The sequence below is a fragment of the Paramacrobiotus metropolitanus genome, unplaced genomic scaffold (genome assembly GCF_019649055.1).
Source record: "Paramacrobiotus metropolitanus isolate TYO unplaced genomic scaffold, Prichtersi_v1.0 Parri_scaffold0000031, whole genome shotgun sequence".
In the NCBI taxonomy this organism is placed as follows: domain Eukaryota; kingdom Metazoa; phylum Tardigrada; class Eutardigrada; order Parachela; family Macrobiotidae; genus Paramacrobiotus; species Paramacrobiotus metropolitanus.
In genome coordinates, this window is record NW_026570251.1 from 255,894 (window position 1) to 271,021 (window position 15,128).

General features: G+C 41.0%; 4 protein-coding genes across 4 annotated transcripts; 2 read left to right on the plus strand and 2 right to left on the minus strand.

Annotated features, from left to right (window-relative positions):
- Positions 1–947: 947 nt before the first annotated feature.
- On the plus strand, positions 948–2,185 carry LOC129588739 (uncharacterized). Its single transcript, XM_055483103.1, has 5 exons — positions 948–1,193; positions 1,280–1,362; positions 1,439–1,519; positions 1,851–1,997; positions 2,075–2,185. Exons 1-5 carry the CDS (start codon positions 980–982, stop codon positions 2,183–2,185), a joined length of 636 nt encoding a protein of 211 aa, XP_055339078.1. The 5' UTR covers positions 948–979.
- Positions 2,186–3,842: 1,657 nt separating this feature from the next.
- LOC129588740 (atrial natriuretic peptide receptor 1-like) lies at positions 3,843–4,984 on the plus strand. The gene is made up of 6 exons (XM_055483105.1): positions 3,843–3,906; positions 3,982–4,273; positions 4,337–4,411; positions 4,481–4,550; positions 4,630–4,704; positions 4,775–4,984. Exons 1-6 carry the CDS (start codon positions 3,843–3,845, stop codon positions 4,982–4,984), a joined length of 786 nt encoding a protein of 261 aa, XP_055339080.1.
- Positions 4,985–5,777: 793 nt separating this feature from the next.
- Positions 5,778–7,707, minus strand: LOC129588812 (serpin B8-like). The gene is made up of 2 exons (XM_055483199.1): positions 6,412–7,707; positions 5,778–6,355 (listed from the first exon to the last, which is right to left on the minus strand). Exons 1-2 carry the CDS (start codon positions 7,457–7,459, stop codon positions 6,177–6,179), a joined length of 1,227 nt encoding a protein of 408 aa, XP_055339174.1. The 5' UTR covers positions 7,460–7,707; the 3' UTR covers positions 5,778–6,176.
- Positions 7,708–8,586: 879 nt separating this feature from the next.
- Positions 8,587–13,105, minus strand: LOC129588785 (uncharacterized). Its single transcript, XM_055483165.1, has 10 exons — positions 12,605–13,105; positions 12,195–12,246; positions 12,049–12,100; positions 11,198–11,219; positions 11,013–11,089; positions 10,872–10,954; positions 10,679–10,796; positions 9,390–9,423; positions 9,225–9,311; positions 8,587–8,994 (listed from the first exon to the last, which is right to left on the minus strand). The coding sequence occupies exons 1-10, from the start codon at positions 12,728–12,730 to the stop codon at positions 8,809–8,811; spliced, it is 837 nt and encodes a 278-aa protein (XP_055339140.1). The 5' UTR covers positions 12,731–13,105; the 3' UTR covers positions 8,587–8,808.
- Between the last annotated feature and the right edge of the window lie 2,023 nt (positions 13,106–15,128).

Genomic DNA, 15,128 nt, shown 5'->3' on the forward strand with positions numbered 1-15,128 from the left:
AAGTCAGCACGACTGCTCGGGACAAAATGTAAAACTGGAGCAGGCCGTCTGCAAAGTCGGCGGCAACTGGAACACATTTCCGGCGCCGACAAAGAAAGTGGGCTGGGCCCCACGTAACAAAGCATACAGGGAATTTGCCACAAATTTAACTACACTTAGCTCGCTAACTGTTCTGTAAGTACATTAAAAATATGGATGGTCGCTGTCAGTCTGGATGAAATTGCGGCCTGTCACTGGCTGTCAGGTACCGTATTACCAAGTTTACTACACGCAGAGTGACCCAATATTGAATATTTCGTCCGATCGAGACTGCAGCTCCTACGTCTTGCAAATAATCCAAAACGTGCAAAGTAATTAACCCATGTAGTGTTTCAAGCTGCTGTATGTACATAATGATCTCGAACAGCATTTCTCTGATTGTTATCAGCAACGTATCTGCCCACTCTAGTCCCGTAATTTTATCGTGCTAACACAGGGACAAATGCAGATCCACCGGTCACGCCACACTGTTAACGTTCGACACGCATTTGGCATGCTTGACGCATGCTTGGTATAATTTAAACAGTAAACTATCGATATAAATGATAAAATATTAATTTTCCTCATTTGGAATTGGAATTATTTAAGATCTCGATAGAAATGAGTTCGTCAATGTCGTAGACGTAGTGCATGGGCAATCATTCATAACGCAACTTCGTGATAAAAATTATACGATCGATATTTTCGGCCAAGCCTTTACAGTTTGTTATTAGTAGCTGTGCACTAAACATTAGATAGAAGACAACCCTATACATCGTGCACGTTGTCGAGTTTTAGGCTACCGAGTTGCATGTTACAATAGTTAACAATAATGTTTTCACAACCCTTTATTACTTTCTGTCTATATCGTAGTGTTGGAACTAACCCAAGCCTCCGTAAGAAAACAATTACGCCAACGTGGATCGGGACTACGTGCAACTCCTTCCAAATTATTGTAAACATGGTGCTGAGTACAGCGAAAAAGTTCCGTTGGACGTCCGTGGGTGTCATAGGCGATACCGGTACCAATCGGGGTCATGCGGTCTTTGCCAGAGAATCGGCCCAAAAGTTAATTGCAAATGGCCGTCAAGCTTACCTGGAATCATATAACTCATCGAATACGACAGATAGCGAGCGGATTGCCGTGCTTCGCCGTCTGAACGTTCGAGCGCGAGGTGAACCGTGCATATGTATATATTATTACGTAGTAGTTTTAGAACTTGAAGGGTGGTTGAGTTGTATTTGAGCTTGTTGGTTGCAGTTTATTTTTATTTTGGGGATTTGGGTGAATTTCGACGATTGCTTCTGATGGCAGCAAACCTCAACATGACCAGCGGCGAGCACGTAAGAACTTATTAACGTTCAGCATGCACTCGCTATTTTCTTAACATTTCAACACCCTGTCAGTGTACCTTGTTAGGTGTACATACCTTTCGCGGCATTCCGGAGGAGCTCGGAACCCGGTTTCTATTCATGGGATAAGGGCGATAGTGACGACGAGGTGAAGTATGCTGCATTTCTCACAGGATTATTAAACAAAATGCTACTTACTAAATATCTGCTATTTTTTGGTGCGTTTCTAAGCGATGCCGCGATATTACTATATCGTCATATGCGCAAGTAATTTTAAATGAAAACTAATAATAAACTGCGTATCAACTTGCCTGTGCCGAATAAAACAATAAAATAAGTGATATTAGAATATAAAAAAATGGCAGAGCTAAGGTTCTGTACAGCATAAGCCACACGGGCTCCTGGCAGATCACTGAATTAACGTACTTCTAGATAAATGCAGTACGTTACTTCGGGAAAATTCAGGTTTGGTATTGCAGATTGTTAGGCAAGCCTATCGTTCCGTTCTGTTGATGGAATTTAACGAAGCAATTTATGGGAAAACCAATGGTTCAGAAAATTTCACCCAACAAATGATTCAAGGATCCAAGGAATGGTACAATTACACATATCAACCTTTTGAATTGGTGAGGAAGACAGAAAATGATTGCAATTATCAGCTTACGTTACCGCTTAATTAGCATGATGGTGTGTTCCCCTTCAGGTGACGCCACATCCGGCAGCCACATATTCGACGATGATGATCCTGGCACAGGTAGAGCGACATGTGAAGAAAGAATTTTGTAAACAACTAAAGTTTTTACCATGCTACTGAAACCTACTTACGTCACTTTCAGCCATTGGTATTTTCACTTGATTAGCAACATAAGAAAGTGGACGAAATTAACATAGGTAATTGAATAATTACGTACGACCGGGAATCAAGAGGTGTGGTCGTCTGGGAGAAAATTAGCCAAGCTGTTCATGAATCGCACATTCACAACCGACCTAGGAGATGTTTGTATCGATGAGGTTGGGGAGCGTTTGCCGATTCTCAATCTGAACCAGTTGGATTGGAATACATCGCGTGTGCGGGTAAGTAAGGAGTTTTTGTTTCAATATGTGGATACGAGTAGGTGACCAGTAAATAAAAAAACAAATGCATCATACGCAGATGCTCTGTATCTTGAAAGTTCCCGAGCTTACCTTGATGGAAACCACCGAGAAACCGCAGTGGTTAATTCCGTGGCCGCCACCCAATGAACCTCGCTGTGGATTCCGCGGAGACGTTCCGATTTGTCATTCAAAAAGTGCTTAAATTACCTATAGACCTTTGCTGCAAAAAAATACGTTCAAATTAATGGTGTAAATAATGCTGCTAGGTGCGCTGGAAGCCACAATTGGCGCTAGCGTCGGCGCCAGCATCGCCACGTTCTTACTCATATTGATTACCGCAATTTTTGTGAGGTACAGAGTATATATGTAAAACTGCATGTCTGTACTACTGTAAACAGTGATTTTATATACAGAGCCGGGCTTCCTGATTAAAACCAATATCAAGCTACTCTAAAAATAAACTTGGTTAATAATTGCAGACGTGCCACGCAGAACGCCTTCACTTCCGAGGCGTGGCGTATCTCAGCCGAGCAACTGCTACCGGTACGGCACAGTACCGTTTCGACGAAATATTCCGTCAAAATACTTGTAAATCGTAGAAGATCACGATTGATCGTTGCTGAATTTAGGTGGAGGATAAGAGCGATCGCGTGAAGATGTACCTTACACGCAATCAAATGGTGTGGATCAAGCCGACGCATGTCGCCACCGAACCTGCTGCCGTGATTTCATTCCCACATCTGAATAGTCATCTGATGTCATTGGTTAAAACGGTAGATTCCGATAGCAAAGTTTCTGTTTCATAGCTCGTTCAGTGAATTTTTCTTATCTGTAATAGGTGCTTGACCTTGACCATTCTAATGTCTGTCGCTTCGCTGGTTTATGTTTTCTTGACAAATCAGTGCTTCTGGTTTCGGAGTATTGTCCGCGTGGCTCCGTTTACGAACTTCTAGCCAGAACCCATTTGGAGTTTGATTTGCAGGCTTCATTCTTGTTTGACTTACTCAAGGTAAGGTTACACTGATCAGTCACGAGGTTACTGGTTTTGCTGGATCAGACTGCCTTATCAATTACATAGGACCGTATTGCATGCAACTACATACGGTATACCTATAGCAGTTCACGATTTTGTTATATGTACTGTTGTTGCTGATCTTACCAGAGGTCTACAAGCAATACACCAATCTACAGTGAAGTTTCATGGATTCCTGAGCATTCACTGCTGTTTACTTGATAACCATTTTAGCCTAAAAATTGGGAAAACAGGTCATATGCAAATCGAGGCCCTATTAACACCAAACAGTGCAGTCCTCGAGCTTGCTAACCAACCCTTTACGAACAAAAATGCAGCCTACGAAGAAGGGCAAAAAAACGACATGTACGCAACGGGGCATATTTTGTACCACATCATTATCCAAGAGGAACCATTAGAATCACGAGGTCAGTGTAAAAACCTCATTTGCCAACAAGTTCAGATCTAATTCGATCGTTTATGTGACTTAATTTTTTGCGCAGAACTGATGTATAAGCGCATCGTGGACCATTCTGACAGTAAATTCAGCAAACTCTTCCCGCCGCTGGTAAAGTGCTTATCAAACAATCCAGAAGATCGACCAAGAGTGGTTCAGCTGCTGAAGCTGTGCTTTGAGGGCTTAGCCATGAGAAACAATGAGAATCTCGTCGAACGAATCATTCGCCGCTTGGAGAATTACACGGACGAGCTTGATCGACTGGTTGTTCTGCGCACCATGGCGTTACTTGATGAGCGGAAGAAATGTGATGCCCTATTACGGGAAATGCTGCCCAGGTTTTTATTTACCCGACTTTACTGAACATACAGAATTTAATTAAAACATATGCTTATATTTAGCATGGCAATTGAACAACTGCGCAGAGGCACTGTGCCGGAAGCCGAAATGTTCATTTCCTCCACGATAATGTTCACGTAAGGATCTCTATAAGGACGAATTTGGTTCATACTCTGTATGTGACAACGCTTGCGATATTTTGATAGTGAGATTGGAGGTTTTGCCAACATTGTGCATGAAACGGATCCGAAAACGGTTATGTTGTTCCTAAATAATGTGAGTGGAAGGTTAACTATGTAAAATAGCTAGAACAGTGTGTATACGATGGGATGTTTCCTTCATGCTTATGGTCCAGGTGTACACGTCGTTTGATCGCATTGTGGCATCCTATAACGTCTACAAAGTGGAAACAATCAAGGATTCTTATATGGCAAGCAATATCACAAGACCATCAGATAAAAAAAAACAGCTCACTGACAATGCGAAAACTGGGTCTGCAGGTCGTCAGTGGGATACCCATACGCAATGGCGATCTCCACGCGCAGGAAATTTGTGCATCAGCCACCGAGATGTTGAAAGCATACGGGAGTATGGATGCGTTGTTTGACGGGACATCACTGCGTGTCGGCATCCATAGCGGCACGTGCGCCGCCGGTGTGGTCGGACAGAAAGTGCCCCGTTATTGTCTGTATGGATCAGCAACACCTTAGCAAGCGTGTGCATTCTGGCACACTGTCTGCCAACAGGTTCCATTATGAAATTTTCTTTATTTTTTAAAGATTTGGAGACGCTGTTAACACGGCATCAAGAATTTTGACCAGTGGCGCTGATGGGAGGATTCATCTCGGCCAGAACACCGCTCGGCTTCTGTCTGCGAATTCGCGATATCGAGTGGAAGAACGTGGATGGATCGAGGTTAAAGGAAAAGGTCAACTACAAACGTTCTGGCTGGTTGTTGCTTCCACCTCGGCATAGTTGTCTAGACAAATATATTTAATCAGCAAACGTTGCTGCGATTTTGTCATTAGCATATTATTAGGTGCATTTGTTTTTATTCGTGCGCTGTTTTACTAATTTACATGCATAAAGCAAACCAGCAAGACCGAGCTGTACGAGTAGCCAGTGCTGGCCAGATCTGTCGCTGTTGGAAATGTCAGTAATTTCAATATTTGTATGTAGAAGATATGTATCATATATTTATCTAATTTTTATTTTATATGATAAAATAAACTGATGGCAGATATATTACGGTATCTAGATGTTATAACATGAAATCTTCATAAGAAATCAAAATATTAGAACGCAGGTATATATATATTCGTTTCGCTCAAGATTAAAATTCAGTTATTGTGCTTGAAATACAGCAATGGCAAGCAAATTCAACAAAAATGCGTAGTGTGTTACAAATTTCGTTCTATGTATCTGCTGATCGCGAGATTACAAAGGTACTGCAGGTGGTTTATTCGTGGGAGTTCTAAAACCACTTAAAGATTTCAACCCGGACTAAAACCGTAGTAATCTTTCGTTGACCATCTCATTTTTTGAGAACATAATACTGTAATATTCGATTTTGCTTTCGTAGAGACACTGAACCTTTGTAATTACTTGTAGAGCAGATCATACGGCGTGGATAATAACCTGTGTAAAACGAAATTGCATGCAGACGAGTTCACACTTTTAAGTAAATTACATCACGAATCACACAAGTAACAATACGTAACAAAAATCCACGACATCCAGACGATTTTGTATTGTACATTGCCGCATCTGATCTACTGAAACTCGAGCGACACAAAAGTGGCGGGGGAGCCCTGATACGTCACAAGTCGCGTACGTGAGGGTACTTCACATTTTTCCACAAAAAAGAAAATTAAGAAGAGCCGATGGCCGCCACCGGAAATTTTAACTCGGATCCGTGATGCGACCAATAAAAACTGGAACATTTGCTACCTCATTCCAGATGATTACCAAAAACGGGCGATTTGCGACAAAGTCTGGTGATGAACGACTGCAGTCACAGCAGTAATCTCCGATACAACAACCCGTTGCAGCAGCTGCTTTTACGCCGTATTCGTCCACTTCTGAAAACGATACACTGCCATTAAACTTTACAGTCAAAATAAACCAATTATCTCACCTAAAACCACTTCCTGCCGGAACACATCGACCTGCTTCGGCCAATGAGTATCTTCAAACATGCCACTAAAGTTAGTCACCGACGGTTCAAACATTTCTTGAAGACCCATGGCTTTCGCGCCCGGTATCAAATCAACCCCGCAGCTGATGCGGAACTTCGGCATGACAACATAGTGAATTCCATCCGAGCTTCTTTCTCGCAAAGCCAGTAGTTTCTCAATGGTTAGCTCCTTCTCTAAATCGCTGATGCCTCCGGTATTCTCAGCTGGCAGTATCAGCATAACACTGAACTTCCTATTCGCGACGTTAAGGATGACCATCTTGGGCTCTCCAGATGCATCCATGTTCGAAGCCCTGACCCAGGTCTCATTGTTCTTCATGAATTCCACTGTCTTCTCAACGCCCTTTGGACAGTAGAAAATGTCGAGTTCGGTGTCCTTTTTGTCGAAGGGAATTTCCCATTGACCGGAGAAATCAATGATATTCACCAGAATTAACAGCGTCGTCGGCTTGACTTCGCTCAACAAGCTGATTATCTTTCCCTCGGTCTTTTCCGCTACAAAATTATTTACTATCGTTAACGCTTCGCCGGGAGATTTTTCGAACGGCGTTTTAGAAAACCCGAATTGCATTGCGCTTTGAATTGTTTCCTGATACTGGGGAGCCAAACAGCATCTATCATCGTAAAACGCTGCGTTCACTGATTTCAGCGCACCGTCCGTATTGACAGCTTCAAGATTTCGGATTATTTCCGAAAAATCTCTTCCGGCTTGACACAATAATTCCGTTAGAGCGGATTTCAGTTCGCCACCGGCTCCGGGAAGAATGGCAGCCAGGATTACTTCCGCTGAGTATGGACTGACGACGATATTCGCGTCAGGAGTATTTGCTGTCTGAATCACAGCCTGGAACATTTTTACCGCAAAACTGCTCTCCGGGTTGATGCTGAAATCCTTTGTAAATGGTGGGTATTCTCTCTGCACCCGTTTCGGGGCTTCCCGTGGCCGGCGTCCCAAAAAGCTCTTGAAAATATCAAGAAATTTCCCCATGGCTGTTGCAGATTTTCCCCTTTATTCACGAGCAGTAAGCTTCTGTTGAAATAAACATGCGCAGGACAGCAAAATACTGTAAAAGGATTCAAATTCTTAAATGTTGAAAGATCCAGCACAATCGTTACTGATATACGTGATGCATTATAACTGTGCGAGCAGTGCTTCCAGAAAAGGCATTTGTAAACACATACAGCGGCATTATCACGGCTGATACGGCAACAAGCATGGTCTGCAAAGGCTGCATTTCAGGCAAACTGCGTAGGCTCAGGCTGATGTACTCGTACTGTAACTTGTTACATTATTTTTACAAGGCGCATACCGCATGACATACCAATAATACTACACAGAAGTTGCGCGAGCCGTTGCCGATACAAAGCGACGTGACCGTGTGTGAACATCGGTCGATCGATATTTTTTGCTTGTGGCGGTAATCAACCACTTTATGCTCTGCACTGAGTGCACTCGGCATCTGGCAATGCGCATGTATGTACAGACTGTACTGTATGTATTATTTTACGCTGCCATTTTTACCACCACTGCGGGATACTGCGCCGTAGCGCCGGTTTAAACATGGCTGTTCACTGCGCTACCGCACGGTGGATTAGCCATGCTAGACGTTTGCGATTGGCAAGACACAAAGTTGTGAGAGGCAAAAATGGCGCTCGTAAACTGAAAATTCCGATGCAGGACCACCGAGAAGCACATTTAGCGCTGCGCGGTGTAGTGGCAGATGCTGCTTCGTTACGCTATACCAAGAAACGCGCCTTAGTTCGTTACGCTACCACGATGGGTGTAGTCACGGACCAATAGTAATGTTAAGGATCGAGTTAACTTAAACGCCATTCCCGAGTTACAACGCTACTAAATTATGCTCGAAAATATTGTGAGATGCAGCCTGTCAAACTGCTATGTATACTGCAATACATTAAAGGTCACTCTCCAAAGCTCTAAAAAGTATCCTTTTTATTTATTTTATAATATTATATTATAGGACATTTTGTTGTTTGTTGCTGTATATTTTATGTTGTTAGGAAACAGTTCCATCAATTTCCATCAATTTTCTGTTCACAAAAACATTGATTATTGTGGATTTTAGCTGCTGACATCCTTGAAAATTCATAGAAAACAAGCAAAACATCAGGTATCGTAGTTCATTATGAATCCGCACAATTTAAATGAAGGTACACTGTACGTATATAACATTACCGAATAACAAAAAAGGCGGAGCAAATGAAGTTAGCGTTTACACTGGTGCCGATGTGGTAAAAAAAGATCGGCTGGATTTTGGTAACAATTTGAATGTCACCAGAATTGGACCGAACTGATGGTTTTACCACCAATAAATTTTATTGGTGAATTGCCGAGAAAAATATGGAACAGTTCTTTGGAATTTGAAGTGGAGCACGCGCGTTCGGATAAAGATAGATGTCTTCGTCTTCCGTGTCTTCCGAACGCTTTATCCGCGTCGGCGGAGGAATTTTACCAGCTCCACCAAAACCAATTCGACAGCACTGAATCCATTCGATATGCCACTGTAAAGGTCAAAATTTATTACGGTTTGAATTGACTTTCTTAAACCTCTAAAACGCTAATTTAGAATCGCTTCAGGCACAATATATTTGCACATATTAGCCTTGAAGAATGCCATTTGCTGTAATAATATTATGTCTTCTAAATTACTTAATGCATGTTATCAACTTATTGAGTTGCATTAATGCACGTGCATTCCTCAAGTCACGACTGTTAGAAAGGTCAAACGCACCTCGCCATAGATTGGGTTGATCTTTTTCGATATGCCCGTCATGACATAGCCGCCGGCACAATAAACAATGACATGTTGCAAAGAATCCTAAAAAGCGTACATTTGTACCGCGAAATAAAGGTCACAGGCCAGCGTGTGCGGTAAGCGTGTGCTCAGCAGACTTACATAGTATTCCCAGTACTGGTCATGCGTTGGCATGCTATAAATAAGCACATTTTATTGTTCATTAGATGCATATAAGCATATACGTAAGCATTTTATGAGTATAAACGATTATATATAGAAATATATGCCATAGATCCATGTACTGATATATTGGCTACCACCCATTTCGCCAACGGGACATTTCGCCAACCGGACATTTCGCCAACCAGACAGCAGCAATTCGAATTGAAATTATTACACGGCAGCTCGAATCCAAATTATCACTAACTGTTCGAAAAATTTAAAATGGAGGAAATGAAAACCTATGAACAGAACCTAAGAAAACTGATAAAATTTTAGCATATCTACAGATAAGAAAATCAAAAAACCTAAGAAAAGTTAAGAAACCTAAGAAAACCTAAGAAACCTAAGAAAACCTATGAAACCTTAAGAGGACTAAGAAAAGTAGAAAAATCTAACAAACTTTATGAGGACTAATGGTAAGAAAAGTTGAAAAATCTAAGAAACCTAAGAAAACCAAAGAAAGTAAGAAAACCTACGGTTGTCGAAATGTCCCGTTGGCGAAATGTCCGGTTGGCGAAATGGGATGATACCGATATATTGATCTACGTCCTTATTTTTTGGAAATTATGTCCTACTTCTCTGTTATACTGGTGGCAGCTGCGGCATTCACTAACCTACGTCCCTCTGTGATACTGGTGGTAATTTGGAAACTCACTAATCCATGTTCATCTGTGCCAGCTTTAAATACGTCAAAATAATTAGATACCCAGATAGCTAAAAGGTCACAAAATAGATTAAAAAGACAGGAAAGTATTGAAGAAATAGTTATATTTTTTTAAAATTTTTTATCATGCATCCTGAGCCGTACGCTGTATCGTTTAAATTCATTTTAAATTTTTTGTATGTTTTTATGGCTGGTTCAGCTGCTTTTTAAACATTTTGCATTTGAATTATATTTTAAAATCTGTTTTGTTCCTGTAACTACCGACTGTATATTTAATTTCTGTAATCTCTTTCGTATTATTCCTTACCTCAAAAACAAGTACTCGCGCGCTAGCTCGGCCGATACTTGTTCTTTAATAGTGCTACGGGTTTTGGCTTTTGCCGAAAGACAACAAGTGTTACAAGTGGCTTTTGTCGAAAGCCAACCGTGACAAGTTCTACATTTGATCATATTTGTTGAACGAAGCTCGTCTTGTACATATTAAGAAATAAAATATATTCTAAAAAGTATTACCTCAAGATGTTGATCAATAAAATTATTATGTTGTAAATTTGTAACGTACTAGTAGCAGCTGGTGTAATCAATATAATATTCCGGGGGCGCTCTACAACATTTATACGGCTGACTTTTGTCCAAACCTATTCGGGACACCAAAAACTGCGATTCATCGTCCCAGAGTCCTGCAAAAGTAAAGGCTAGCATCATATTCATCAACAATAACCGACTGGGTTTAGACTTTAGACCATGTTTCTTGCCTGTAATAAATGAATTCGCAGTGAGTTGAATTTGATGGGGATTGAAGCAAAAAAATTGCGACGTGTAATTTCTGGGGAAGCATCTGCATATAAAGAATCAGGTTTATGCTACGTGAATAAACATTAATCCTGCTTTCTTACATGGGATAATAAGGATACATCCCGTTTGCGGGCTGTTTGTGCGGAAACAAAAATTTGCACCAAACAGCTTCCAGTTTCTGTAGGCAAGTACGGTCAGAAGTATGAGAAGCGCGAGCGTTCAGTTCAGTAAATAATAAATATGCACTAAGTACTGATAAATTTTGGAATTAATAGAGAACTCATACCTGGAAATCGTTGACCATATCCCTGAAAAGCGGAAAACTCCTAGTTTTCGACATTATTAGCAAGAAGCAAAATCATGTGAATTACGGCGGAGAGTTTGGTAAGTTGGGACACTGCTTAACAGGTGACTTAACTCAACAGTATTAAATGCAAGAGCGAAACCTTGGATGTTATAGAAACGAGAGAAACACATGATACACATGAAACCCATGAAACACATGAAATACACAAAACCGAAATATTATACGATGAGTACATGAAACATGAAACAGAAACCTAATAAAATACCTAGCAAGAAAAGAAACCTGAAACAATGAAACACTAAAGCATTAAAACGTTAAACAAACAAAGGATACATGAAACACGAAACATGAAACGCGAAGTATAAAAACCCAAGAAACCTTAAGTTAAAAACTAAGAAACTAAACAAGAAAAGGAACACGACACACTGAATCATAATGCTCGAAGCGAACAAACGAGCCATGAAACATGAAACGTTTTAAGTTTTATTGTTTACCGAGTATTACTTCATGTCTCTTTTGTTTCATTTTCTAGTGTTAACTGATTCATGGGTACCATTGTTAAAGGTTTCCTCTTTCGTGTTTCAAGCTTCGCAGATCATGGTATTAAACCGGTTGTTTCTAGGGCTCGTAAAACCCGCTTAGCTGTCCAACTCGCTTTTTGCGGTTTTAAAAACGCGTTGGCCCAACTCGCATATTCTATTTATTACGACTGAAAAATCTTAAAATATAATGTCGTTCAAATAATGCCGCACAGGGTTCTAAAAAGGCATAGTTGCTTAAACTGCCAATTAAAACAACTTTTCGGTTAATGGTTGAACGGTTGAACCTACTGTATTCCGACAAGAGCTTCTCCATCAAGACATTCCACATGCCACTTTCGCTCTATCAAAGAGTTTTTCGTTAAAGGAGCCGCAAGTTTAAACTTAGCTTTAAATCCGTACAACTACTTTCTGACTCCGTGATTAGTTATTCCCACCTATATCGTCGTTTCCCGAATGTGCGTGGAGAGTTTGTATTATCGTGTCCCCCTAGAAAAATGGCGCTCCATATAGGTACCATGCCGTATGCAACAGTGGGAATGTTACATACTATAGAGCAATAGGTTTTTGCGTTTTTGCGTTACTTAGACATCATATTCAATTTTTGCAAAACTGATGCACAGTCGCGAATCAGGTGTTCGAAAAGCTGTCCGAACACGCAATCTACTCGTATCACGGTTACAAGAACGTGTTTTACAGTTACAATTTTATCAAGAAGCCATACGAAAGATCATGCTTCAAATCCTAAATTCAAAGATGTTTTGTACGCCAGAGTAATCGTCCATGAAAGAAAGCTCCTTGCGCACTGGAGAACTGATCAAACAACGAGTGAATGCCAAAAACTTACAGATCCGTATGAAAGGTATGATCCATAATACCGAGTGGTACAAAAAACGGGAGAACCAATCAAGCTAATCCATAGAAATAATATCGACCGAAAGAAATATGTATTCAAAAGGCGGTGTTTTATCATTTTTTAGTAACAGAAGGAGGAAAATGGGAAAAAGCTGCTCCTTTTTGGATAAATCGTCGTAAACTCTGTAAATTGTAAGAGGTTTTTTGTCGCTCGGCTACAATGACAATCATTTGGACAGTGGTACAACGTCGCATCTGATGAGCATGACCTGACAGCAACCGCTAACAATGACCTGGTTGCCGACATCGGTTATGATGATTAAGGATTCTTAACCGTTGTTTTTTCTAACAGTTAATTTCCAGTGCGGGAAATTGTGCCCGTTCTCACGCTGTTACAACAAACGCAGAATTTCAAGCAACGCTGGAGATCAATAGCATAAAATATGCACCAGTGTCAAGCGAAGTGAACTACAACAAACACGATCGCTATCAACTTCAGTATACGGCGCAATCAACGAGTAGGCATGTGGTACGAGTTACGACTACTCTAGGTTTCTTGAACACAACATAATACCTGCCTTCTGGGTAGATGAATAGATATGCCGCAGTTTTCTTTAGGAAGTTCTGTCTGGTTATGATTTACCCTCAAGCACTGGCTGTCAAATAAAGTTAAAGTTTACCGATTGATTGCTTGGACAGATTAAAGACACTTTGCGTTTGGTATTAGCAATAAAAAGCGCCAAGTCATATTGTACGGTACAGATACTGCCAAGTCAGCAGACGCACTACCATGCTGATCGCTATACACTGTGCACTGATCGTTATGCAATGTGGCTCCATATCTTGCTTGTATGCAGTTTCCGGCTGTTGCTGACTTTCGATTTCCACCGATCGGAAACCGGTTGTCTACTGTTGCTACTTTGTAACTTTAAGTACTAACATACTATCTGGAATTTACAATCGCTATGGTATTGGTTAATAACCTGTGTAAGACACCTTTCATTTATAACTGGAACGCATTTTTTTATCACGGTGGAAACCTACAGAGACACGGTAGTCACAACCGTGAAACCTTGTATACACTTGCCGGCACATGGTTTCGACCATGAAAACGTAGCGTTACTCTGGTGTCTACGATCCGTCAACAGATGACTACCGATGCATTAGGGAAAGCTGCCTGTGTGTAAGGGTAAACTAATGTACCTGCACACCTCTGCAGAGCCTGTACTAGTATATATTCTAAAAGAATAAGAAACTACACTGAGTACAGTCTATAGGTGCGACACTTGATGTCTGTAAATTTCTAAATGATGTCTGCTAAAATGATATCATGACTACATGATGTCTGCTAAAATTTTAAGTACTCTAAGAAGAACAAACTTTCCTGAATCCGCCAAAACAAAAAGCCTAAAAAAAACGAATCAGAAGAGAAATAACAGAAAGCGGCCCACTTAAGTGTCTGTCGCCCATTCACTTATCATAGTGGCCCTCTTAACTGTCTTTTCGAGTAGAATTCAGCCTTTCACCCGCTTACAACCGCTTGTTGTCCTTGCCTAATTTCTCACACCCAACAAAACTCTGACTGCGTCTTCGGGTTGCCTACAAATGACTACTGTGACTACACAAAGAAAAGGCACGTTCCAGGTTTTTCTTTGGTACAACACGTCCCAAATAATTACACCCAGAGCTTAGCCTATGCCGCGATGTCCATGTGCGCTTAAGTTGCACATTATAGCAGTTCAGGAAAGTATTTTCGTGCGGGATGCCTTCACTTACTACGAACAAGGGGCGCGATCCGCTACATCGAGAACGTAGAAGATGATAGAAAACACCGGCACCCAGTTTTTTCGTTTGGTATTATGCCATAGTAACATCTTGGCTTCACTGGCTTTTGAGTAATTATTGCGGTGCTTAGATGAACCACAAACGGTACCGCAAGATGAACGTGCACTACTGCCACATCCAGCCGCGGCCTTTCCCTCCCATGCATCGCCCACGTTACATAGACACGCGAGCAGAGTGTGTCTTTTCCGCACATTAAAGTGTGTGGTGCAAGTTCGTTTAGCGAATACAGTACTTGCTACTGCCATATCTGCCAGAAACTGTGGTAGAATCTTTAGTCTTACGTGCAGAACTTTCTTTACTTGACTCTTGTGCAAATCACTTCAATCAGAAGTGGACGTAAGACTGTTCCTGCCAAGAATGTATTGCTGCAAAAAAATCAGTGCGTTGAAGGCTTTACCCAGATTTTCCTAACTATATGCATTTTTTAACTTTCCTGCCCCCGTGCTATTTAGAAACACCCCATGTTTTTTCGTGATTTAGTACTGTGAAGTGTAAGGTCGTTCGCAAATTATTCAATCAGTTAGACACGACGAACATGTATTTACAATTATGTACATATCAGGCAGATGCACCTCCGTCAAAAGTAATATCTGTACTTGGTTTAAGATTTTAAAGCGGAGTATTTGCTTTTTGATTGCACACTTTTATTGGCCTAGTTGTTTGGTTAGTAT